The sequence below is a fragment of the Pteronotus mesoamericanus genome, unplaced genomic scaffold (genome assembly GCF_021234165.1).
Source record: "Pteronotus mesoamericanus isolate MK-2021 breed Mesoamerican mustached bat unplaced genomic scaffold, CSHL_Meso_final scaffold_83, whole genome shotgun sequence".
Classification (NCBI taxonomy): Eukaryota; Metazoa; Chordata; class Mammalia; order Chiroptera; family Mormoopidae; genus Pteronotus; species Pteronotus mesoamericanus.
In genome coordinates this window covers 808,250-832,913 of record NW_026555328.1, presented here as the reverse complement: position 1 = coordinate 832,913, position 24,664 = coordinate 808,250, and the positions used below count along the sequence as shown (strand labels likewise).

Below are 24,664 nucleotides of genomic sequence, written 5' to 3'. Positions count from 1 at the left end.
AAGAATAAACAATGCAAATATCCATTAGTAAGGATCAGTTAAACAAACATCAGGACTTTTATATATTAGCTATTGTACAGCCTTTTTTAAAAAACATGTTACATAAGTCTATGGCATGGGAAAACATTCAAGATTTATTTTAAGAGAAAAAGTAGGATACACACACACACAACCCCCCACAGAGGTTGGAGCCAAAGTAGCTTTACAGTTGTAACCACACAAAACACAGGTTAGTTTTGTATTATTAACTATTATATTATTTTCCATACCAACAACTCAAAACCTACTTTGACCCTATCCTGTATATCTTTATATACTTAAAAAATATATATCTTTTATATATAAAGATATATAGCATATATGATACTAATCTTGAGACAAAGTATAATCATAGTTCTAAATAAAAGGAAAATGAAAATATATTCCCTAACGTGTTCACAGTGGTCATGTCGAACAGTAAGATTGTAGGTGGTTTTGGTTTTTGTTCTACTCTACTATACTTGTTGATTTTTCTCAATAAACATACATTCTTTTTATTTTTAAGGAGAACCATATTATAAAAATGTTATGTGTCATATATTATACAAATAAATGCATGGGACTTTTTTTAAAAAAAGATTTTCTACAGATCCCTTTTACATTATGTTTTATCATAAAACCATAATATCATTCTTTGATAAAAACTACATATAGAAGTGCATAAAATAAAAAAATTTTTTAAAACCCAACCCAGTCTCACTCTACCACCTCTACTGAATTCCATCCCCTGCGATTAATCTGTTATTATTTTGAAGAATATTCTGCAAAGCCTTTCTCTGTGAATGTAGAAACATTTTATCTGACTTTCCAATTCATTCATGTTCTTATTTAATGGAAATAAGATTGCTGCATACAAACTGTTCCCAAACTTTGTTTTTTTAACTAAGTAGGATGGCTGCCCCTCCCTGTCAGTACATCGTGACTCTCTCCTCCTTCTTGAAGGCCGTATTGTATCCCAGAGTGGAGTTGAGGTGGAAATCGTTTGCCTTTTCCCCTGTCTTCCCATCTTTTCCCTGTCCCTCGGTGGCCTGAACACCCTTATGTACATTGCCTGGCACTCTGGGGAGCAGAGGAGAGCTCTCTAAAAGTAGCACTGTATGGATGAGATTTTTTTTTTTAACGTGGCTTTTGTCATTTTGTCCCTCAAAAAAAAAAAAAAAAAAGCTGTGCCAATTTTTCAGCTTCTGGAAAATGGTTTTATAAAAATAAGATCTCAAGTCTCAACTCTCAGATTAAGGAATCTCGGGGACCATCTGATAGAGCCTCTATATTTCATAAACTGAGGCCCGGGGGAGACACTCAACCCTAGGCACAAAGTCGGTGAGGGGTTGAGTCAGGACTGATCGCAGGTTCCCCATCTTCTAGACCCTTTTCACCCCTAGCAACACAGTTATTGCATTAACAGAACCCAGAAGACTTTGCCCTCAGCCAGCAAAACCAATCTCACTGCCAAGCTGGCAAACTCTTACTCACCCTTCAGGTCTCAGTCTGCATGTCACCTCCTCCAGGAAGCCTTCCTTGACTTTTCCCAGAAGATGGATTAGACAACACTCCTGCTGAAGTCTCCCTCAGGCTCAGGCCCTCTCACACACTGTCCCAGCTGTGGCCCCAGCTGCTTGTAGAGTGGTCTCCCAGTGGACTGAAAGCTTAGGGTGGGGGGCGGGGTGGGTGGAGGCAGCACTGGTCTGTCCGTTTCATGTGCCCTTGCCCAAAACCTCCCTGTTGTTCATTCATTCACTTGTTCTAGAAGTAGCTTTGTGGCCGGTGCTGGGTGCTGGAAGAGAAGGCTTGGGCTGGCTAACAAAAGAACAAAGCGAGAAAGGGGAACAATTCCAACAGCACCAGGGTCTTTTGAAACGCCAGGGCCTCCAGACAGGCTCTGTGCATTTCCCAGAAGGGATCTGAGTCTCCAAGAGCGTTGTCTATAAGCCGAGTACACAGAGCTGAGCCTGTGGGCCTCCTAGGCCTCCAAAAGGCAGGGGAAGCACCAGCCTGAGAAGAGAGAGGGACTCTGCTGGCAAAGGGTGGTCCACAGACCAGGAGACCTGGGGGTCCCGTCCCACCTTCACTGTCGATTAGCTATGTGCCTTGGGGAATTCACCTAACCGGTCTGATCCTCAGTTACTTCATCTGAAAAATGGGTTTGGTTAACACTTGTCCTACTCTATCTTGTAGGCGGCCTTATTTTCTCAATCAAAACTTAGGCTCCATGGTCGAACGAGTCCAATCTTACTTACAGAAGAAACAGAAGAGAAACCATGAACGCTGAGTCCTAAGAAATGTGATTCACACACACGGTGGGGCCATGGGCTGTGGGGTGCGTGTTTCCCGAACACCCAGCACGGGGAGGCCTGCAGCAGGCCCTGGCGTCGGGGGAGGAGAGAGACGCGCAGGCCGATCCCTTCCAGGGGAGCTGCTGGGCCTCCGTGCACAAGCCCCGGGGGAGGGGGCTGGGAGGGTCGACGCCAGAGCTGACCAGCCATCACACTCAAGGGAGTGCACTGAGGTTTACAAGCCCCTCAGGACACTGTAATGAAATCCCCCAGGAGCCCTGCAGTGCAGGGATGTCTCCACACCCACATCTTATAGAGGAAGATAATCAGGCTCAGAAAAGGGAAATGACTTGCCCAAGGTCACCCACCGATTCAGTTCCGGTTATAACTACGGGGCCTGGGGACCTTGCTATCAGCCAGGCCTGTGCTATGCTGTCTGCTCCAGTTATTCTGTCTGCTTCACCTTCTAATCATCAGTTTACAGATAAGGAGTTCAAGTATCTTGCATGAGTCATTTACTCAAGATTTCACCACAGGGATGTGAGGCCAGGGTGTCTGATAGCGCCATCTGGGCTCCTGGGAGAGGCCAGGAACGTATGGGGACAGCAGGCCCTCGACAGAGGCCCCACTTCCGCCTGGGACTCGAGAAAATTGCACACACGGAGCCGCCGCACTGAGCCAGCAGGCCCCTGTCCCACAGCTCCTCCAGGCCTCTGTCCTCTGCGCTTCCCCAGAACCCTGGCACTTGCCACCATCCCATTCGAGAGAAAGTACCAAACCCTCCAGGTTCCAGAACAGAGAAACCTGCCCACTCCACCACGCCCCGACTCTAATACAAATCCCCCCACCCACCTCCCACGCCGCCGCGGACGTGCGCCGGAGGTGGGAGAGGACTGTCCTAGAACAGGAGGACTGGCCTCAGGGTCCTCGACCCCACAGTTTACAGATAAGTCAGCTGACGTTGTGAGAGGCCACATGGCGATTGTGGGCAGAGGTGGGACTCAAATGCAGGTGCCTGGGCCTGACCTCTGCACCACAGCTGCGCACCCCTGCCGCCCATCCAGATCTAGAACTCAGTTCTTATGTCTCTCTTTCCCTCCTCCCACCAGTGATGCGCTTGAGCAGCAGCAAAGCTGGGGGAGGGGATGCACTTCCTGAGCTGGGGTGGGGGTCGGGGCTGCAGCAAAACCTGCTCCCCTCCATGGGCCCCCCCCCGTCCAGGCTGCCAAGTTCAGGTTTTCAAGGGTTCAGGTCACTGAGTCATTCAACAAGCACACACTTGCCGGGCTCGTCCCACCCATGTCAGAGCAGAGGCGCCTCCTCTGGCCACCAGGCCGAACCCTGGTCTTTGGGGACCATCCCATATATTCAGTCATTCATTCATTCGACAAACACTGAGGTCCTACTACGTGCCCATCACATTTCAGGGCCTCGTTCCTCTCCTCTCACCACCCAACCCTCCCTTCCCAGCCCTCAGCTCCTCCCCCTTTCCCACTCAACCCTGTGGCCCCTTTCCCCCCGGCAAAGAGGGCAAGTCCTCGGGGCACTGGGGAGTCAAGGAGCCCAGAGGAGCTGAAGCAGCTCTGGGCTGCCCTGCCGACAGACGAACACACACTCCGTGGTTACCTGGTGAGGCCAGGGCAGCAGGCAGGTGCCTCTCCAGCGGAGGCCCAGGAGGTACTGACGCCTGGCCCTGGGGGCTGCTAACCCCCGCCCCCACCTTTGGCCTCCACCCGGGCCAGGCAGCATGGAAAACCCAGCCCAGGCTCAGCTGACTTCCTCTTGTGTCATGGAAAGTAAGGGTGATGAGGACAGGAAACTCCCGCCAGGGATCTGGGGTCTGAGCTGGGGACAGTGGGCCTGGAGGCCTGGCTGGGGGAAGAGTGGGGTACCTGAGGGGGGGGTGGGCTGCAGAGGGAAAGGGGCTCAGGAGGCAGAGGAGGGAGTCTAGATGGCAGCGGCTGTGAAGGGGGAAGGCTTTGGGGGTGCCTGGACCCCTCCCACCAGGATCGGGCAGACACCAGTCCCAGGGGCTGGAAGGCTGCAACCCCAGCCCTTGAGCTGCTTTCAATGTTCCAGGAACAAATAAAAAAGATTAGAAACCAAAACTGGGCCTGTGATGAAGACTCTGAGATCAAATCAAAAGCAAGGTTTTCATTTGTGTCCTTTGCTTTTGGTAAGTGGAGGGCAGTAGCAAGTGTTACGAAGCGGGAGAAACGTGGGTTCAAATCTTAGCTTTGACCTCCAGAGGCCAAGGGTGGTCCTTTCTGAGCCTCAGTCTCCTCTTCTGTGAAATGGAAAACCCCGCCCACTTCCCACGACGGTAGGGAAGATAAAGAGGCCACGCCCCTGGCTCACCTAGGCACTAATAGGAGACTTTCTCCCTTTCAAACTGCAAGTTTGTAAACTGATTGGGTAAAAACCAGGGCTGCTTCCTACACACAGCTACTGTGACCAATGAAAGCTTTCTAAACAACAAGTCTTTAGGAGAGAAATTATACGAAGGGGTCCTTGGAGAGTAACCTGAGCAGGGACCATTCATTCATCTCTGTGTCCCTGGTGCTTGGCATGGGACAAAGATTTGTTGAATGAATGAACGAACAGATGAATGAAAATTCTGCAATTTCCAGAGTCATAGGGCTCGGATGATGGCAGTGAGGGCAGGCGACAGGGCCGGGAAGGGCTGTTTATAGCCTGAGGCAGTGTCACCTCAGGAGGGGACAAGGTACCTCCTAATCCTGTATGAGGTGATGGGTGTGGCCCCCAACCACACCTACTATGGAGGTCCTCATTCCTTGATCCCAGGCCTCAATTCTTCCCTCTGATGAACTGATTCTCGGGCCTGAAATCCTCCCAGCCTCATGGAGCAGGGGATGGGGAGTGTTCAATGCCAAGGAGCTATGTAGATGTTCTTGGGCAGCTGCTGAGAAGATCTGACAAGCCCAGGGAAGGAGAGCACCCCCATCGCAGCCCCGGAGGATCTGGAGCTGCTGTGGGGGGGCGGGGAGGAGGCAGAGGCAGCTGGGAGCCTTGCTCGGGCCCTTACCCTCTGACACTTCAATGTGCTCAGGTTCCTGGAGGCTGAAGCCCTTCCCTGTCCCAGGCCTCCCCCATCTACTTTGCAGGCATCTAGCCACCCTACCCCTGTCTCAAGAGGCCAGAGGTTGATTCCAGCCCTTCCGGGAGCAATCGACACAGAGATCTCACACCAGCGTAGAGACCACACATGCACTGATGTGGAGATTGTCCCACATGTGCACCGACACACACACGGCCACAGCCCAGCATTTGTGGAGGAGCCCTCTCCTAGGCTTGCTGGTTCGACACCGCCCGTGGGGGTTTGCCTCAAACTCCCACCTCACCCCGTAAGGGGAGGTGGAGGGCGTCGTCAGGGTTTTCATCACTGAGCCTGCAGCGAGAACTGGGGCAGTGCCCTCCACTCTCCCCTCTCAGCACCCCAGGGCGGCTCAGCTCCATCCCGGGAGGCCCCCTGCCTCTCGGTCCCTCGGGCCTGCTCCCCGTGGAGCCAGGCGCCTCCCTGCAGGAGCCCTGCCCCAGCGTGGCGCGATTGGGGCACTGCCCCAGCCCAGGGCACCTCAGGCAGGAAGCTGGCAGAAGCCATTCGAAAGGGGACAGGTGGTTTTACTGGAGGAAGTTGACAGTTCAACTTCAAACATGGGTGACGCAGGCCCTACGCCGCCTGCTCCCCAGTCCCACCCCTGCCCACGCATGCCCGCCCCGCCCCCTCCTCCCTGAGAGGGAGACACGGGGGGCAGACAGCCTCACCCACGGGTGCTGAGCTTGCCAAGGCTGAGGCAGGAGGAGGCCGTGCCCATGGAGCCCCAGCAGCCGCTGCTGGCCGCCCTGTGCCTGCTGGGAGTGCTGGGTGAGTACCCCGCCTGCGACATCTGCCAGGGTAGCGGGGCTTGGGGTGCGAGGGAGGAGATGCAGCTCTTCCCTCGGTCTGACTCTCATGTCAGGCCCGCGTGTCACCTCTCTGGAGCATCATGCAAGATTGGGACCACGAGGATCCCTATCTGAGCCCCCAGCCCCTGCGTCACTATTGGTCCCGCTTGTCCGTCGCCAGCGCCCCAGCTCTGCTTCCCTCCTGCCCTGTTGGGGCCTTACTGTGCCCTTCCAGGCCGGATTGACACTAACTCAGGCTCTCAGTTTAGCAATCCGGTCGCCAGCCCCGTCTAAGGGGGGCTTCCCTCTGCAGCTCCCCGTGCCCCGCCAGTGTCCAGCCTTTATTGGATGCCTCCGGGGAGAGGAAAATTGCAGCCTCCTTGGCGGTTCTGATGATGCTCCGGGCCGAGTGGCTGAGGCAGGGTGGGGACCACCTCTGAGAACGCAGCTAAGCAGATGTCTAAGATGTATGCCTTCGTTCCCAGTCCCTCTGGTTCTGTCCCCAGTGGGGCCCCCGCCAGGCCCGCCAGCCAGGCTGTGAGCTCACCGTGGGTCTCCTGCAGCCCAGGAGGAGGGGCTTCGGAAGCCATCCCTGTCCCCGTGGGCCACTAATGAAACAACCTGGGACCTTCTGTTTGCGGGGAGAGGGTGGAAGCTGGGGGACCTCCATTCCCAAGGACTTGGGACACTAGCTCAGGACTGGGGCCCTGCTGCTGGGGCCGTCACTGGCGCTGGCCAGCGGGTAGGATCCATGGTCAGGGGTGGGGGAATGGCCGTTTGTGCTCTGCGGCCTGAGCCCTGGGTTCCAAGCCTGGCCATGTGTGCCTAGGATAGGCCCCCGAGCCTGTCTGGACCTCCGTCTCCCCGTTTATAAAAGGCAGAGGGTGAACTAGATGAGATCTGACCACTTCTCAAGGATTTGGAAGATGTAGCAGGCGAGAGAGGTGCGTGATCCCAGGACGGGAATGGGTGGCAACAGCAAGGAGCTTGCAGCTTCCCAGGCCAGAAGGAAAGGCCTCAGGAGACGTTGCCTGCTGAGCGGGGACCCTCAGCTCCTCCTAGAGAAGCTGGCACACAGGGGTGGTGAGGGGGGTGTGCGTCTAAATTAGTATGTGTGTTTGTGTGTGTGCATGGGTGAGAAATGTGCTTGTGTGTGTGTGTTTTCATGGGCCAGACATGCCTCCAAATGTCATCTTACCATCCTCCGGCATGTGACGATGGCACAGGTGAACACATGTTCACATGGCTATTCTTACACGGAACTGCAAGAGATACAAAATGCCTTCTGTCTCCAGGGCAGAGGCCTAAAGATGAGCTCCGGGCTGCATCCAGGGACCCTCCAGAGGAGCTGCTGTAGCCTCTTGGCAGTGGGGGGGGGGGTCCTTGGACCAGGCCCTTCAATCCCCACCCACCCCTCACCTGTAGCTGGGTATGGGGAGGGGGTCCTGCTTCATGAGCCTCCCACCTGAACCCTGTCGTGAGGCAAGGCTCCTGGCAGGACCGCACAGGTCCATGGCCCAAAGGAGCCCCAAGTCGGGAAGGCCTGGCCACCGTACCTTCAACCCATGTGTGACAGGAACCATCTGGGACCCCAGCAGCATGTGCTTCCCGGTGTGTGTGTGTGTGTGTGTGTGCGCGCGCGTGTGTGTGCGTGTGTGCACACGCACTGGTAGATAATGAACATTCCCATTGCCCAGGGGGCCACAGCCTAGAAAACACCTTCACAGCCATATTCTTCTGTAAGCTCCACCATAGCCTATGAAGTAAGGGGGCCCAGTGTCCCCATTTCACAGTGGAGAAAACTGAGGTCCAGAAAAGCCAAGTGGCAAGCACAGGGTGAAGCAGCTCATAAGGAGCAGCTCAAACCCTAGCCCCGCACTCTTGCTCCCACCGAGACCCCCTCCGGACCCTCAGCTAAGAGCAAAGGCCACCAAAGCCACTCCTGCGAGGAGGAAAATGGCCAAGAGCCAGGGCGCCGAGGGCCAGGGGTGCCGAGGGCCAAGCAGCACAGGCACCTTTGAGTCAGTCCAGGAAAAGGCGCTGGCACAGCCCTGGGGGCGCTGCAGCCTCCTGGTTGGCCCTCTGGGCCAGGCCCCTGACTTAGGGAACTTGGGGCATGAAGATGCCTGTGGCATGGGTGGGGTGGCAGGGACCATGGCTTCCCACAGAGGCTCCCCCGCCACGGCCCTCAGCCCCATGGACTCTGCAGCTTGAAGTCCCGTCTGCCACTTGCCAGCTGGGTGACCTTGGACCTGTCTGTACGCTTCAGTTTTCTCCTCTGTAAATGGGAATATAGTAGTACCTGCCTCATACAGGTTTATGAGGATGAAATGAATCAACACATGCAAAGTGTTAGTCAGAGTGTCGGCCTATAGTAGAGGATGTGCTCAAGAAACATCAGTAGTATTAATTATTCTTATTAAATTATTACTACTACTACTACTATGAGAGTCAGCAAGAAACAAGGTAGGTAGGACTTGGCGGGAAGGGGTCTTAGCCCATCAACGCTAGCTTACCCATCAACCTTTCTGCTCCCCAACACTCTGTCACAAGCTGTGCATTCATTCCCTCACCTACAAATATTTATTGAGCGCCTACTGTGTGCCCTGCTCTGTGCAAAGCACTGGGATACAGCAGTGAATAGGGCAGGAGTCCCTGCCCTCATGGATCTGCCAGGCTCTGTTTACCAGGCTCACAGAGGAGACCCGTTGCAGAACACAGGTAAATGGGCATTAGAAATATTGACAAATATTATGATCAGTGCAACCAAGGAAACAGCAACGGTTGAAGTAAGTGACCGACTTCACGGTGGGGCAGTCCCAGTCCACAGAGCTGGTGTCCACAATAGAGAAGGGCGTGGGGGCTCCACCTTCGAGGAGGCCGCCCAGCCTGTGTCCCGGGCCACAGAGCTGAGGCCCTGCTGGCTCTGGGCACAAAGGCTCAGGCCCCAGCGCTCCCGTGAGGAACGGAGGGACCAGGGGCTGGCGCTGGCCCTCTGGTCACTCTGCCCAGCTCCAAGCGTTCAGAGGGGTTTTCTCCATAGTGACCAGGGAGGGACTTCAACTCCACCTCAGAAAATTGACTGAACACCTGCTGTGTGTGCATGCATGTGGGTGCGTGTGTAAGCATGTGTGTATGCTGTGTGTCATGTGTGCGTGAGTGTTGTGCCCACATTCATGAAGGCCTGTGGGGCTTGAAGCTGCACAGATCTGGGTCTGGTTTCTACTTGGCCACTCACAAATGACAAGGACACCTTCTAAGTCTCAGCCTTCTCATCTAGAAAATGGGGATCGCCATTGTGCCTACCTCAAAGGATAATTAGTCGTTAAATCTAATTCATTCATTCATTCAGACAGTAACTATGTATTGAGCACCCTCTATGTGCCAGGCACCGTGCTAAGTGCTGGGGACACCACAGTGAACACGGAAAACCCTGCCCTGGTGGATCAGACATGGAAGCTGGGGTGTGACGAAGAGACAGGCAGAGATGGAGTAGGCCAGTGGTGGCATGGGCGCTCGCAGTCACGAGCGGCGTGGGTGGAGGGGCTGGGAGCGCTGCGGCCGTGCTGTACCTGGGCGGATGCAGTGGGCCGCACAGGAGGATAATGTTTGAGAAAATTCTGCCAGGGAGCAGGTGAGCAGGCCGCGCCCGCCTGGGGAGGACCCCTGCGGCGGGGCCGGAGGCACGCAGGCTGCAGGGCCTCCGCCAGGACTGGGGCTTCTTCTCCATGGAACTGAGCAGAGGGGAACGTGTGCGGAGCACCGTTGAGAGAAACAGTAACTCACCTGTCGTGGTCCACAGGACCTTGTCTTGAACCCCGGGCCAGTTGCTTTGGGAATTCAGAACTTTTTAGATGGTAGAAGGTACCTTGTACATGGGCTGTGGGCTCATAACATGCCCGCCAACCAGGTCTCGGGCAGCACTTCCTGATGAGACGCTTCTGCAGTGAAACACAAATTCACAAACGCAGAGGGGCCCCTAAAGGCTGCAAATACCCTCCAGCCAAATACATTAGAAAGACCTTTGGTGCGGGCCTCGAATTGCAGATGAGGGATTCTGGCCACTTCCTCTATAACCACTGCCATCGTTAGCAGCAGCAGCAACAGCAGCATCGCTCTTTTCCTCACAGGCTGGGCTCTCAGGGCTCTCGCAGGCACCCCAATATTCCCTTATCCCTGAGGGCACAGCTGGCAAAAAAAACAGGGGGAACAGGATAGGAAAGTGGTGGCAGTTGACAGAGACGGCAAGGGTCCACAGACTCCCACGGAGGCTTCCGCAGTGACTCACCTCCCTCTTCTCGGCCTCAGTTTCTCCTATCCGTACCACGGGACAAGCAGGCTCCGGGGTCTCCCCACAGTAGGCTGCCATGGAGCCCTATCAAGAGATTGTCATTGTTTTTCTGCCCTGACTCTACCACCAGCGAGCTGTGTGACCTTAGGCAAGTCACTCAGCCTCTCCGCATCTGTTACCTGATCTTAAAATGGGGGTGAGCCTGGTCCCTTCCACACAGGGCTAGAAAGGGTAGAAAGAATGAGCTCCCGCACGTGGCGGAGTTTTGAGATATATAAAGCTCTGAACAAAAAGGAGGGCTTGTCACAGTGGAGACACATGTGGCATGAAGCTCATGCAAATTCCATTAGACACACCGGGCCACCAGGGAGAGAGAGCGATGAGCTAAATCGCAATGACCACTGTGCCCAGGATGAGCTCACTGTCTGCACGTTGGCACAGGCCCTGGGTGAGCGAGATGAGCGGCCAGTTCTGCCGTTCCTTCTGCGGGCTCCAGTCCTCCAGCTCTCCTGGAGTGAGCCCAGTGCGATTCTCTGCGTGTTTTGCACATAAAAAAGCTCCGAATCCTAAACCAATCACTTCCTCTGGGGCTTGGCCCAGAAACAGAGTTTTGGCCCGTGTGATCTTTGCTCCCCTGAAGCCCTGATGCTGATACAGGTTAGACACGGCTCACTGCCTGGCATCGTCCAGGGAAGAGGGGTTTCTGACCCTAAGGTGGCCTCTCATCAGAGGGTGACAGGAAAGAGAGGCCAGGATGCCTCCAAAGGCTGTCTGACACGTGGAGTTTGCTGTACATTGATAAGTTCACAGACTAGTAGGAGGAATCATTGTTGGTGGGAAAATGGACCATCTGACCTCAAACAGCACTAAATCAGGACGCTGGTGTCCTTATATTGGGAACAGTGATGGCAGCCCCCTCAGACGAGGCCATCAGGGTCTTCCACGATAAACTCGCCCGCGCTGGGGTCTGCACCGGGTAGGGTCCAGTGAATGTTCTCTATTGCCCTTGTCATCGTCGGCAATGTCCCAGCCCTTCCCAGGATCCCCAGTGCCCTCCGCGTCCTAGTGTGTAGGGGCTGTCAGTGCAGGTGTCCGGGGGTCCAGGCAGGGCCTACCCCGGAGTCAGAGGCAGGCCGTCCTAGGCTTTACACACCTTGGCTCGACTGAGCACTGTAAAGTGGGTCCCTCCACACAAGCCCGCCAACGTTCATCTGCAATTCCAAACCCAACCAACGTTTGTAGATTTCTGGCAAACGCATTCGGTGCAAATCCTGACCGGAGCAAATAGGAGGCTATTTATAATCTTGGCACATCCTCCTTAGTGTGAAAATTCGTACATTTTACTGCAGAGACCATCCTGTGTTTGAAGCCATGGCTCTCCAGACGCAGGGCAGCAGGAAGCTACCTCAGGGGCCATCCAAAGCAGGCGGACAGGCCGTTGCCTGGGGCTGGCGGTGACACAGCCCAGCGTGGCCAGGATGACCTCTTTCTCAAAAACATCTGGGTCTTGGGATTTTTTTTTTATAAAACAAAACAAAAAGAAGTCTTTAAAAAAATGGGCCACCCCATTTTTAACAGCATGCAAAGCCAATAAAACTCATCCATGGCCTATGGGGGCCTGCAGGGATGCCAAAGTGAGAGGCATGAGGAATGCTGGGAGCCAAGAGGAGAGGGGAGTAGGAGATGAGGAATTCTGAATATGAGATATATATACATACATACATATATATATACACACATAGTCTCAGAGCCGCTTTCAGGGATTCACGTCCTCCTCACCGAGACCTGTTGGAGCAGGCAGAGTCAAAATGATTAATTCTCTGCAAATGCAGAAATGAGAAAGGGGCTCTGGAGGAGTCAGGAGGCCTTCTAACTCCAGTTTTCCGGCCCTGGGCTTTGCCTGGACGCAGTCAGTCTAAGCCCTACATTTCTGGGCTTCCAGGGGAGGTTGGCCAGAGAAGGAGAGAATTTGGAGAATTCTGTTCCCAGCTCCAGCTGCTGGAGTGTCGCTGTGGCTGACGGGTTAGGAAGGGGCATGGTGCTTCCGTGCCTCGTGTGCCCCATGGTCTCAAGGGTCTCCAGGCCTCTGTCTGCAGATTCTGCCCCAGCAGAGCTTCGCGCCGCAGGCTGCAGGCAGGGTCCGGTGGGGTAGGTTGTGGCAGGAAAGGAGTCAAGAGAATCCTGAGCACATCGATCAGGTTCAAGGGAAGGAGGATGTTGGCCTGACCCCTGTGCAAAACAACTAAAATAAACTGTGGACAATCAACACCTGAACGTCTTCCTGGACAGAATGAAAAAATAAAGCACCCAGGATGCTCCGAGTCAGGCACGCATCCCTCCGTCCTCCTCTGAACCGAGAGGAAAGTGAAGGACCGTGAAGTCTGACGTGCCCATTTTATAGATGAGGAAACAGAGCCGAGAAAGGATGAGTGACTGGCCAAGAGCACACAGCAAATTTGTGGGAAAGTCTGTTCACAGACTAAACAGAATCACAAGTTCACTCCCTTCCATCGGGTGTGCACGCCAGGAACGTGCAGGAATTGGTGAAACACAGGTCCGGCTGCCGCAGCCTTCCCTCCTAAGGAAAGGGTGGCAGCTTGGTCCAGGGGTCCAAAAGCACAAATTCTGCGCCAGGTGGCCTGGCTGAGAGTTCCGAAGCCAGCACTCGCCAGCTGTGTGGGCCAGTTCCTCTCTCAATTTCCTCATCTATAAAAAGGGGACTAGGGTAACAGTACCTACGGCGTGGAGCTGCGATGAGGTCTGAGAGCGTTCACGTATAAACATGCCAGGGAAAGGGCGCAAACTGTAAGGGGTGATGACCGTGCTGGAGGGACAGACAGGGAACGCTCTCAGCTGAGGACGGACAGGCACCCAGAGGGAGCCAAGGCCCTAGGGTGCCGCGACGTCTTTTCTCACCAGGCCATTTTCTTTTTTAGAATCGTCCTTGGCTGTCTAGCTTGTTTCGTCCTTCCCAGCAGGGCCTGGGCTGCTCTGCGTGAGACCCGCCATGACGGCCAAGCCCGGGGGCTTCAGGGTTCGGGGGCTCAGGCACCGCAGGGTCAGGGCCTGGGTCGTGTTCATCTCTGCCTCCCCACACTTGGCACTTAGGAGGCACAATGGCGGGGGCAGAGAGGTGAGAGCATGGGTTTAGGGGGCAAGGGGATGGTTCAAACCCAGGCCCTGCCAGTTGCTGGTAGTGTCACCCTGGATGGGGCACTTACCCTCTCCCAACATGTCTTCCGTGACCATACTCAACTCACATTGCGAGGCCGCGTGGGACGCTGACAATGACGTCCATAAGGAATGACCCCGAGTGCTGAGTATACAGTAGGTACTCAATAATGGTAGCTGCTGTCAATGAATGCTGACCAAGGTGACTTTGGGAATGCAAGGGTCCCAGGTGAGAAAGGCAAGCGTGAGCCCCAGGACCTGGCTCTCCCAGGGTCCTGGGCAGGGACTGTGCTCCGCAGGGAAAGCGCCCTCGGTCCCCGCGCGCGCCCCGGGCCCCGCCAGCGCCACGACCAGTAGCTCCAGCTCTGAGCACTGAACGCGGGCCAGGAAGGCACCAGGCTAGGTCCTTTACATGGATCATTGCCTCTCCTCACTGTAAAGCTGGCCCCTTCCTTGTTCCCATGCTGTGGATGAGGAAGCAGAGACTCGGCAGGGCTGCAGGACTTGCTCCCCAGGGCCCGCAGGCAGAGAGTGGCAGGGAGTACCCTCGCCCAGAGCAAGCGGTCCATGCCTGAAAACCCCCACAGCACCAAAGGGTCCTTGTGTCCCCCTTCCCCCTCAGCGCCCCTCCAAGCTGCCTCAGCCTGCATGGCTTAGCCAAAGAGAGCGAATTCCTCAAGGTGGACACCCCCATTCACAAAGTGGAGCTGGAACCCGGGGGGAGGAGGAGTGAGAGGTCAGGGATGAGAGTGCGGGCAAGGCCAAGGGCCCCCTGCCTCCTCTTTCGCCTCCTTAGCATGGGCCCCTCCACCATGTCCTCCTTCCCGTTGCAATAGATTGGATGATTGACAGCTGGTCAACACCCTCGCTCCCGGGCCGAGCTCTGGCAACTGCCCTGGGCCCAACACTCCCCACATGTGAGGAATACCTTCCCGTCCTGAGGCCCCGGACTCCCAGGCAACCGTGAAAAGCTCTTGCCAAGGAGGACGAGCATCACAGGGGCCAGGACGACTTCATTATCAGGAACCTTGGTTGGGGGGAAAGGGTGAGCTGGCAAGTCACCCCTTAAAATTCTACCGTGGGTTCAGAACATTCAGGCAAAAGCAGGCTTTAAAAAAAAAAAGCTATTTTTTTTTAACACCCACACCCAGCAACAATTTCTCAAAAACAACTTAAACACAGCTGTTTACTATATAACGCAGTCGCTGTGACCTGGTGTTGACCCCAGATTCCAATGGAGAAGTGAGTCCAGGAGTCAGTCAGGTGGCTGTCAAAACACCTGTTCCGTGAGTGATAATGCTGGGCGGCAAACACAGAGGGTGGGCTCTGAGGACACACAGACATGCCACCCCATCCCATCCCCACTCCGATCAACCTACAGCCCAACCACAGGTCAGCTAGTAACAGGCTGCTCTGCTGGGAGACCCCCCCTCTTCCCACAATGGGACTGGCAGGAAGTGGAACTTCCCAAATGGCCCACGTTCCTACTGGCTGAGCCCAGGCAGGACCAGTGCCAGGCGCACTGGGGCTGTGGTCCTAGCTCTCCTGCCAACTGGCTGTGCCACCATGGCCGAGCCCCTTCCGATTGAAGTCTGAGCTTCACTGTCCCCCCCTGGAAACTGGAGCCATGAAAGATAAATTGCTGTTGTTCTTGTCCAGCCTTGGCAATACCAGAGGGTAGCAACCTGATCTTGGATTCCCTCCCTGGCTCGTTTCCTGGTTCTCTAGAATCACGGTGTGCAAACTTTTTTGATTGAAAGCAACAGAACAGGACATTTTTACTTTGCAACCGCAGGCACACGAAGTGATCCTTGCCCTCACAATGCACAGTACATCCTGACATCCTCTCTTCTAGTCCATTTTGTTCTTTTTAAAAATTGATGTTTGTGGTACTGCCTATTAGTGCAAAAGGATAGGAAGAGGAAATTTGGGGGGCGATAGAGCTGTCGTATGCCTTGATCGTGATGGCAATTACACTGACCTACATCTGTGTTAACATCCACAGCATTGTGCACTAGAGGAAAATCCATTGTCCTGCACGTTTTTTCAAAAAGCAACGTTTTAAAACAGGAAAGAAAGATCATGGTTGCAACCCACTAAATTGACTTCATGACCCACCCAGGGGATGCGACAGTAGCATGCAAAGCCCTGCACTTGGTTGCCGCAATTGTGGGGGCAGGCAGAGAAGGCCATTGCTCAGCCTGTGGGCGAAGGGAGCGGGAACGGGAGGGAGACTCACTTCCTGACCTTGCTCTCTCCTTTCCGCAGTCACTTCCTGCCTCGGAGGGCCCAACTTGTTGGACTCAGGTGAGGAAGAGCCACAGGAGGCCTGGCGGCAGAGGTGGGGAGGGGGAGCAGGGCTGTGATTCTATCAGGCTGTAGGGGGTCCTGCCAATTAAGAAGTCAGCACCTCCCCCAGGATGAACCCCACCCCAGAGGAAGAGAGAGAGAGAGAGAGCCCCTCCCCCCCACACACATTTAACATGCCCACCTGCACGTGGACGCCCTCCATGGCCATAAAGTACCGCAACTGTCCAGTGCTTCCCCCATCCCAGACACCCCAGGTAATAACCATGTTTATTCATTTCTTGCATATCTTTCCAGAATCTCTTTATGCAAGTGCAAACATATATTCTTACTTTTTCCTTCATGGAGCTTTAGCAAATCACAAAAGCCACGTTCCTACCTACGACCCAGCAATTCCCCCTCTAGGTATTCTCCCAAAAGAATCGGGAACACATATCCACAAAAAGACAAAGATCGGTACATGAATGTTCATGGTAGCCAAAACCTGGGAACAACCCAAATGACAAATAGACACACAAATTGTGGCATATCCACACAATGAAGCGTTATTCAGCAATTGCAAGGGATGAACTCAGATCCATGCGGCAAAAGGAGAAATCTCAAACACTGAGTGAAAGAAGCCAGACAGAAAAAAACAGCAAACAAACAAAAGTGCTGAATGATTCCGCTTACATGACATTTTAGAACAGGCAAAAGTAACCTTTAGTGACAGAAAGCAGATCGGTGGTGGCCTGAGGCTGGATTCAGGGAACGTTCCGGGTGATGGAACTGTTCTATATCGAGCATGTGGTGGTGTCCCAGATGCGTGCACGTTTGTCCAGTTCCATTGAACAAGTGCCCTTAAAATGAGTGCATTTCACTGTATGTAAATTGCACCTCAATAGAATTGATTTTAAAAGTTAAAGGAAAAAAAAACCAGCACCAGGCCTATCTCAGATCTATGGAGGCCGAATTCCCAGGAGTGGGGCGATTCTGCTGCACAGGGGGCTCCAAGGGCCCCTTGCCCACCATCCAGAGCGCCACGTGGCTCTGAGGTCTGAGCCCCATCCTCCAGGGCCCGGCTCCAGGAGGCTTCAGGGGGCCGGCTGCGTCAGGAGAGTCCTCAGCCTGAGTTTCTGGGAAGTCCCTGCAGTGCCCCAAAGGATGAGCCACAGGAGCACAGCAGAAGGGAACCTGGCTGGGGGTGGGGGCCCAGGCGGAGACCTGGGGGCAGGCAGGTAGCGAGGAGCCCTTCCCAGCCTGACCGACCCCTCCTCTCTGACCCCTAGACCTCCAGGTGAGACTACAAGGCTCCAACTCTCAGTGCCAGGGCCAGCTGGAGGTCCAGTTTGATGGCAAGTGGCACACGGTGGACAGCCGGAGCTGGGGCCTGAGCCCGGAACGCTGGGAGGACCCCAAGGAGGCCTCCAAGCTCTGCAGGAGGCTGAACTGCGGGGACGCCTTGGTCCTGGCCCACATCTCGTACTTCAACAGCCCCCAGAACCATGTCACCTGCCAAGGGCAGCTGGGGTCCTTCTTCAACTGCAACGTCAGTGTGCCAAACCAGAGGGCCCCTCTGGGCCTCATCTGCTCAGGTGGGTACCCTGGGCCTGGAGAGCAACCCCTCGGAGGCTGCCCTGGGCCTGTGATCTGGGGCCTGAGCAGGCAGACGGAGGAGGGTCCCTGATGGACAGTGTCCCCCGGCACATTCACTGGTGGGGAACTGGAGGGAGAAGGCTGAGCGGTGCTGGGACCTGTCTGGTCAGATGGAAAATGTCGAGGATCTGCTAATGTCACTGTCTCCTCTTAACCTCCGTTTTCCCAACCATAAAATGGGCTGGTGCCGCCCACCTCACAGGAGGCTTAGAGACAACGTGTGGAGCAAGCATCATGGGTTCCGGGTCCTCTGCAACACGGCTGGTTGCCCTCAGCCCTTCTCACAGCCCCCTCCCACCCTTCACCCCCTTCCCCCACTCTTTCTGCCCCCTCACCAAAATGTCTCATTGCAGAGCCACCGAAGACAAGCCCTCCTACCACAAGGCCACCACCCACATCACCAGAACCCACAGGTAACAGGTTTCTGAGGGCCCCCCCCCAGGGGTGGAGGGTGTCCGATATAGTGATTAGAAGCACAGGATGCTCAGCGTCCTGAAATTTGAATTTTAGGTAAAGACGAAAAGTTTTAGTGGAATTATGTCCCACTCAAGAGCCAGGACCTCACCATTTCCCAGGGCCATGCACCGGCCATTCATTTGTCCGTGTATCGGAGCCAAAGGCGGAAGGGAGGCCCCGCTGCCGGCTATCAGTGCTCAGACGCACGCCTCTCTCCCCTCTCTCTCCACAGCTCCTCCCAGGCTGCAGCTGGTGCCAGGGCCCAAGGGCCTGCAGTGCGCGGGCGTGGTGGAATTCTACAGGGGCAGCCTGAGTGGCACCATCAGCTATGAGGGCCAGGATGGGACCAAGGACCTGGGGAACCTCATCTGTGGGGCCCTCCAGTGTGGCTCCTTCTTGAAGCACCTGCCAGAGGCCGAGGCAGCTGAGACTCAGGCCCCAGGGGGGATCAGGCCCTTGCCAATTCAATGGAAGATCCAGAACACCAGCTGTACCTCCCTGGAGCAGTGTTTCAGAAAAGTCCAGCCCCAGGAGGAGGGCCAAGCTCTCGCCCTCATCTGTTCTGGTGAGTGAGACGGGGCCAGATCCATGGGCACCTCCACATGGTCAGTCACCACATGTTCTCCAAAACCTCGCATGTAGCACGAGGCTCGGGGCGCCAGGGAGGCTGGGGCTGGTGGCTGGCCTCTAAGTGGTAGGCAGGGTGGGATGGGGAGGCTGCCGTCACACCGGTTGTCTTGGGAATCTCTGCAAATTCAAACAAGCCTGAATGCTCCAAACGCAACACAGGGAGGTGGGGTCAGCAGAACTGCCAGGAGGAGGCAAGGTCTTCTCAGTGGTTTTGGAAGGAGAAGGGGAGCGCAGTGCAGCAAAGGAGAGGAGACTTGTAGGCAGGAATCGTGGCTTGTACCAAGGACCAGAGCAGGATGGGGTGGTTGGCAGGACAAGCCTTACAGGAAGGGAGTTTGTCAACCCACGGGACAGCAAGGTTGCAGAGAGTGAGAGGTGGGAGGTCCCCGGGGTGCAACAGGCAGCGAGGCCAGAGCCGGTGCCCAGGAGCCCTCCCGCACAGGCTGCCCAGCCACAGACCAGCAAGTTGAAGACAGTGGTGACGTCGCTGTGGTTGAGGGAAGGTGGCCAAGGAATCTGGTCTACAGGATCCCAAAAACCGGGATCAGTGGTGAAACTGAGGGGAAAGAGACTACAGTTCAAAATGAGGAAGAAAGTCACCACCTGCCTGGGAGGGACGGGATGGGCTTCTATCGGAGGAGGGGCTCTGGCGGAGTCCGGGCTTTAAGAAGTCTTCCGCGGGCCAGGGCGCTCTTTCATTTTCACAACAGCTTTCAGAGGCGGGTGCTACTCTCATCCCCACTTTACGAATGAGCACGTTGAGGCTCAAAAAGGTTACATTTCTTGCCCAATATCATAGATCAGCGATTTTTAACCTTTTTCATCCCTTGGCACACAGAAACTAATTACTAAGATTCTGTGGCATGCAAAAGAAATGTATTTTTTGTCAATCTGACCAAAGAAAAAAAAGATGTAATTTTGATTCATTTACACTGGGCAGCTATTGTTGTGTTGGCTGTTGTCATTTTTTTTATTTGACAATCTAAGGGAAAAGAGATCAGTGTCCCTGACTAAATAGTCAGGTGTTGCATGTTTTAAGCATTCTTGTGGCACGCCGGTTGAAAATCGCTGTCATAAAGCACTGGCTGATTTCCACTTGAGCAGGGTCAGGCCTAAGCCTGCTGTCTAAGCCTCGGCTACTCAACGTGTGGTCCAGGACCAGCAGCATGGACGTCATCGGGGGCTGGTTAGAAATGCAGATTCTCAGGCCCCTCCCCTACCTGCCAAATCAGGGTCTGCATTTCAGCAGGGTCCAGGGATTGTAGGCACAAAGCTAGGAAGCATTGCAATGAACCACTGAGCTCTCCCGTGGGCGGGATGGCCCCCGCTTATTGGATGCCTGGTGTGAATTAGTCAACACTGCCCCCTCCAGGCAGAAGCTTTCCCCAAGGGTCTCTTGGCCTGAGGAGGGGGAAAAGGCTGGCTCTCAGCCACACCCAGCCCTTTTGCTGGCTGCAACCTGCAAACCACACCCAGGGGACTGGCCTTGGACATGTGTTCTAAATAGAAGAATTACTAGGGCTTTGAAGGTGAATGTTGCTATAGAAACTGGCCAAAGCTGGTGAGATCCCAGCTCCCTTTACACTGAGCAGTGGGGGCCTCCATGAGGGATCTCAGGCCCCACCCTGATGAGCGGGGCCCAGGCAGCAGTGTTTCTGGCTTCTGTCCAACCTGTGAACTGCCAGGACTTGGAGCAGGAGGTAGGTCCCATCCCTGGGCCTCAGTTTCCCTTCCTGAGGAGTCCTCCCACCTCCCGAGGAGCAGCAGGAGAATGAGAGGATGTTTCTAAGAAGAAAGGGGAACCTACTTCTCACTGCTCTTCCCTTAGCACCCCCTGGGCAAGGGCTGCTCCCTGCTGGTGGCCGCCACAGGCATGGCCACCTGCCAGCTTCCTCACACACCCAAGGGCCCATGCGGTGGTGTCTCAGGACAGCTGCTGGCAGCTGCCTAGAAAAGGAGGTAAGTGCCAGAGAGAATGCCAGAAAGAGGAAAGGACAGAGAAGAAAGGGGTGCCATGCCACTGGCCAGGTGTGCAGGCTCCGGGTGGGGGAGGCTCCCCCCGAGCCTGCCCCCTCATCTCCGGGTGTTTCCCTTCCCCAGGTTTCCAGCCCAAGGTGCAGAGCCGCCTGGTGGGGGGCAGCGGCATGTGTGCAGGCTTCGTGGAGGTGCGCCAGGGCCGGCGGTGGGCGGCCCTGTGCCACAGCCTCCCCGACAGAGGCTCCTCGCGGTGGGAGGAGGTGTGCCAGGAGCAGCAGTGCGGCGGCGTCCACTCCTACCAGGTGGTGGGGGCCGGCGAGAAGACCTCCCGGGGGGCCTTCTGCCTCTCAGAGAAGCTGTCGCAGTGCCACCAGCTTCAGGAGACAGCCCACTGCAAGAGGGTGTTTGTCACATGTGAGTTGGCCACAGCCCACGGTGGGCGGAGGGCAGTGCTTGGTTTTCCCTCTAGGGCCCCGTCAGTGAGCACGTTTCTGAAGAACAGGCCCCAGGAGCTGCACAGAGAGCCCCAGGCCCCGAGAAAGGACGGAGAGATGGCAGATGGGGGGAAGGAGGCGAGAGGGCAGACAGCAATGGGCGTGAGCCATGAAGAGGGCACTGGCCATCATTGTGAGGCAGCCAGTGAACGACAGAACTCCGTTCTGTCTTCTACTCATCCAGGGTGGACGGCGGCAAAGCAAAGGACAGGTGGAACATATCGCTACATTAACGTGACTGCGTAACACATTAAAGAGAGAGAGACGGAGGGAGGGACAACCGGCTATTGGTATATGACCATGCGTTGGTGCCATGAATGATGGCAAGATGATCATTTGTAACTGGCACATGGTAGGAAGTTCAATAATTGATTCCCACAGTGACAAGTGATAGCTGGACAATCAAGTATTAGGTGATAAATGGGAGATGGATGTATGTGTAGCGGAGAATTCCAGAGATGACGGAGGGACTGCCACGTGGATAACAGCCTTCCACACGTGCTGGCAGATTGCCAGGAGAAGCCAGGCAGCGGCTTCCCTGTGAATGGACAGATTCGATGCTGCCGCGGTGGGGCTGAGCTGACCCTCTGCGTTCCCCAGGCAAGGACCCGAACCCGGCGGGCCTGGGCGCAGGCGCCGTGGCGAGCATCATCCTGGCCCTCGTGCTCCTGGCGGTGCTGCTGGTCATGTGCGGCCCTCTCGCCTACAAGAAGCTGGTGAAGAAATGTAGGTGCCAGTGCCCCAAACCACCTCCCTCTCAAGCCCCTGTGTGGGCAGATAAGGAGGGGCCCCGCCTCTGCCGGGGCACCCAGCCCCATCCCTCTCCTGTCTGCTGGACGGCTTCTGCCCAAAGCACCAGAGACAGAAAGTCAGGGACATTGCAGTCCCTGATTCACCCACACCTGGGGCCCGGCTGAGACCTGCTTCTGGCCAAAGGGAGGATGTGGCCATTCTGTAGGCAGTGATGGGCCCAGAGGGTCGTCAGCACAGCCCCTCACCTCAGAAGACACGTTTCCCAGGCCTGGTGCCACCACGGCTGTACATCATGGCAATTAAGCCACTTCCTCTCAGAGCCTCAGTTTCCTCACCTACAAAATGGGCGATTGCTCACCTAGTGAACAGAGCAGGCTGCTGTCTCCATCTTGCAGAACGCAGGAGATAGTGATTCAAAGACAAGGAAGTAAGATTAGAGGGGCTGAAAAGAGAAGGCCCAGAGGTGGGCGGTGTTGGCTGGGTCCCTGCCGCCCTCCCAGATCTTAATTCTGGTTCTGAACAATCATTTCTGCTGGAGAACCAGTCACCTCCAGCAAGAGCTGGGGCAGTTTCCTCCCCAGCAAGTCAGAAATCCGAGGCTCCCGAAGATTTCTGGGGGCAGAGTCCAGCAGCGCCCCCTTCAGCTGCGCCTGCCCCTTTTCCCACCCCCCATCCCACCCCACCCCCACCCGCCCGCGCTCCACCCTGATGTGCCTTTCCTGTCGCCCAGTCCGTCAGAAGAAGCAGCGCCAGTGGATTGGCCCCACAGGAATGAGCCAGAACAGTAAGTGTCTACGAGGCAGGGTCCGCCCTCGCCCGGCCAGTGCCCCCACCCCACCCCCGCCCGCCCAGGCTCAGGAAGGAAGCCTTGGAGGCAGAGCTGAGGCTCACTGCTGGCCACAGACGGAGCCAGTGGCTGCCTGAGCGCGCTGATCTCCCCCGCGCGGCTGAGGCGTGGCTGTGGCTCGGGTGTTAATGGGTGATAATCAGAAAGGAGGACTCCTGACCAAATAGATTAGCATACCCGTGCGGGAAGCAAAGCGGGACACCGTTCTTCATTGCAGGACTTATCAGCGCCTTAAGGGGCATTTTTGCATTGTTCATCTCCAAAGCGGGGATACATGAAGAAGCGTTGTTCAAGCTAGTTTTATCAATGTCTTTGATCATGGAACAACTTTCAAAGGCCAGTTGTGAAGCATTTTGATGCAGCTGGCCCAACCCCCACCTGACCTTCATCTTCTCTCCTTGCAGCCCCCGCCCGGGCCGTCCTCCTCCTCCCTCCCGCTTCATATTCTTCCCCTCTTTGTCAAGAGCCAAACCTTTCAGGAAGGCTCTGTGTTGCCAAGTCTTTTTTTTTTTTTTTTTTTTAAGTCAGTAAAGGCCCTCAGCTCTGGAAGGTCAGGGGTTATAGCTACCCTGTCTCTTGTGCTCCAAGTCCCTGCTTAACACGTGCTTGACGACTGACTAGCAGACCAGCCGAAGGCCCAACCTGCCAATCAGCTTGCTGGCCAATCCAAAGCTGCTGGAAGTCTGACCCCCACTAATATGAACCTATCCAAGGAGAAAGGACAAGAAGGATGTGTTAAAGGGGCTGTGGGTGCCCTTGCAGCCCCCCTCCCCCTATTACACAGCGGGAACAGGAGTAAAAGCTCTGGGCCCATGTTGGGAAGGGGGATGAGGGGTCAGAGCAGCACGCAGAATGACTCCCGCATCTGTCTGCTCAGTGTCTTTCCACCGCGATCACGCGATGACCGTCCGCCGATCCCAGGTCGAGAACCCCGCAGCCTCCCATGTGGAGAATGAGTACAGTCAGCCTCCCAGGAACTCCCAAGTCTCAGCTTATCCAGGTAAGCACATCCGGTGCTCTGAGGGGTCCAGGGCAGGGCTGGAGCAGGGGTCACGTGATCCCCTGAAGAGCAGGGCGCCTAGGGAGAGTGGGGATGCATTGCCTGCTGGTGGCACTGCTGACAGCAGGGCGTGGAAGGAATGCAGCCTTAATAGGCCTTTCGACTAAAGCAAAGGCACTGGGACACCATTAACCCCAGCACCGCTGGGACCCCACGGACGGGCTTCTCGGCAGGGCGTGGCTGGCAAGACGGTAAATGAGGCAAAACAGAGCCGCCCGGAGGCCCGCGGGAGCCCTGTATTGAATGCTCCCAGGTTGGCACTAACAATGGAGCCCAGGGAGCCCGGAGTTCAGCATCATTAGTGAACTTTGGCTGATTTGATCAAAACAGATATGTGGCTGTCAAGCCACGGGCTCGTAAAGCCTCTCTGATCTCTGACGCCCCATGGGGCTCTGGGCTCTGAGGGCTCTGTCTGTGTAGTCTGCTGGGGTCCGCCCGCTGCAGTTGGCCTCCTTTCTTTCCGCAGCTCTGGAAGGGGCCCTGCATCGCGTCTCCACTCAGCCCGACAACTCCTCTGACAGCGACTATGACCTACATGGGGCCCAGAGGCTGTGAAAGGTGAGCACGGGATCCCCACACAGCCCTGGGGATAGGCACCAGCCACGGGACTCCCGCCTCCTGCTCACCCTGCCCATCCACGAACGGGGGATTCCAACATCTTGACTTGTGCAAAGGGAAAGGCTAAGTACGCCTCGAGGATTTAGGGGATGGGAGCTGATCTGGCAACTCGAGCAGTAGACTCACCAGCCTTAACACTGCCCCTTACACTGCATCTCAGGAGACCCCCCTCAAAGGAGCCCCTAGGAGGTTCCCTGATGCACTTAC

At 55.5% G+C, this 24,664-nt stretch overlaps 1 protein-coding gene across 1 annotated transcript; it reads left to right on the top strand.

Moving 5' to 3' along the window:
• Positions 1-6,146: 6,146 nt before the first annotated feature.
• On the top strand, positions 6,147-24,394 carry CD5 (CD5 molecule). The gene is made up of 10 exons (XM_054563646.1): positions 6,147-6,198; positions 15,949-15,987; positions 17,256-17,561; positions 17,976-18,035; positions 18,311-18,643; positions 20,809-21,099; positions 21,780-21,905; positions 22,663-22,716; positions 23,657-23,779; positions 24,306-24,394. The coding sequence occupies exons 1-10, from the start codon at positions 6,147-6,149 to the stop codon at positions 24,392-24,394; spliced, it is 1,473 nt and encodes a 490-aa protein (XP_054419621.1).
• Positions 24,395-24,664: the final 270 nt, after the last annotated feature.

Bases quoted from the DNA above. Each gene is read 5' to 3' on its own strand.
- CD5 (XM_054563646.1), top strand. From the start codon at position 6,147: ATGGAGCCCCAGCAGCCGCTGCTGGCCGCCCTGTGCCTGCTGGGAGTG. The intron at 18,036-18,310 runs GTAACAGGTTTC...CTCTCTCCACAG, and splicing joins CACATCACCAGAACCCACAG to CTCCTCCCAGGCTGCAGCTG. The intron at 21,100-21,779 runs GTGAGTTGGCCA...TGCGTTCCCCAG, and splicing joins CAAGAGGGTGTTTGTCACAT to GCAAGGACCCGAACCCGGCG.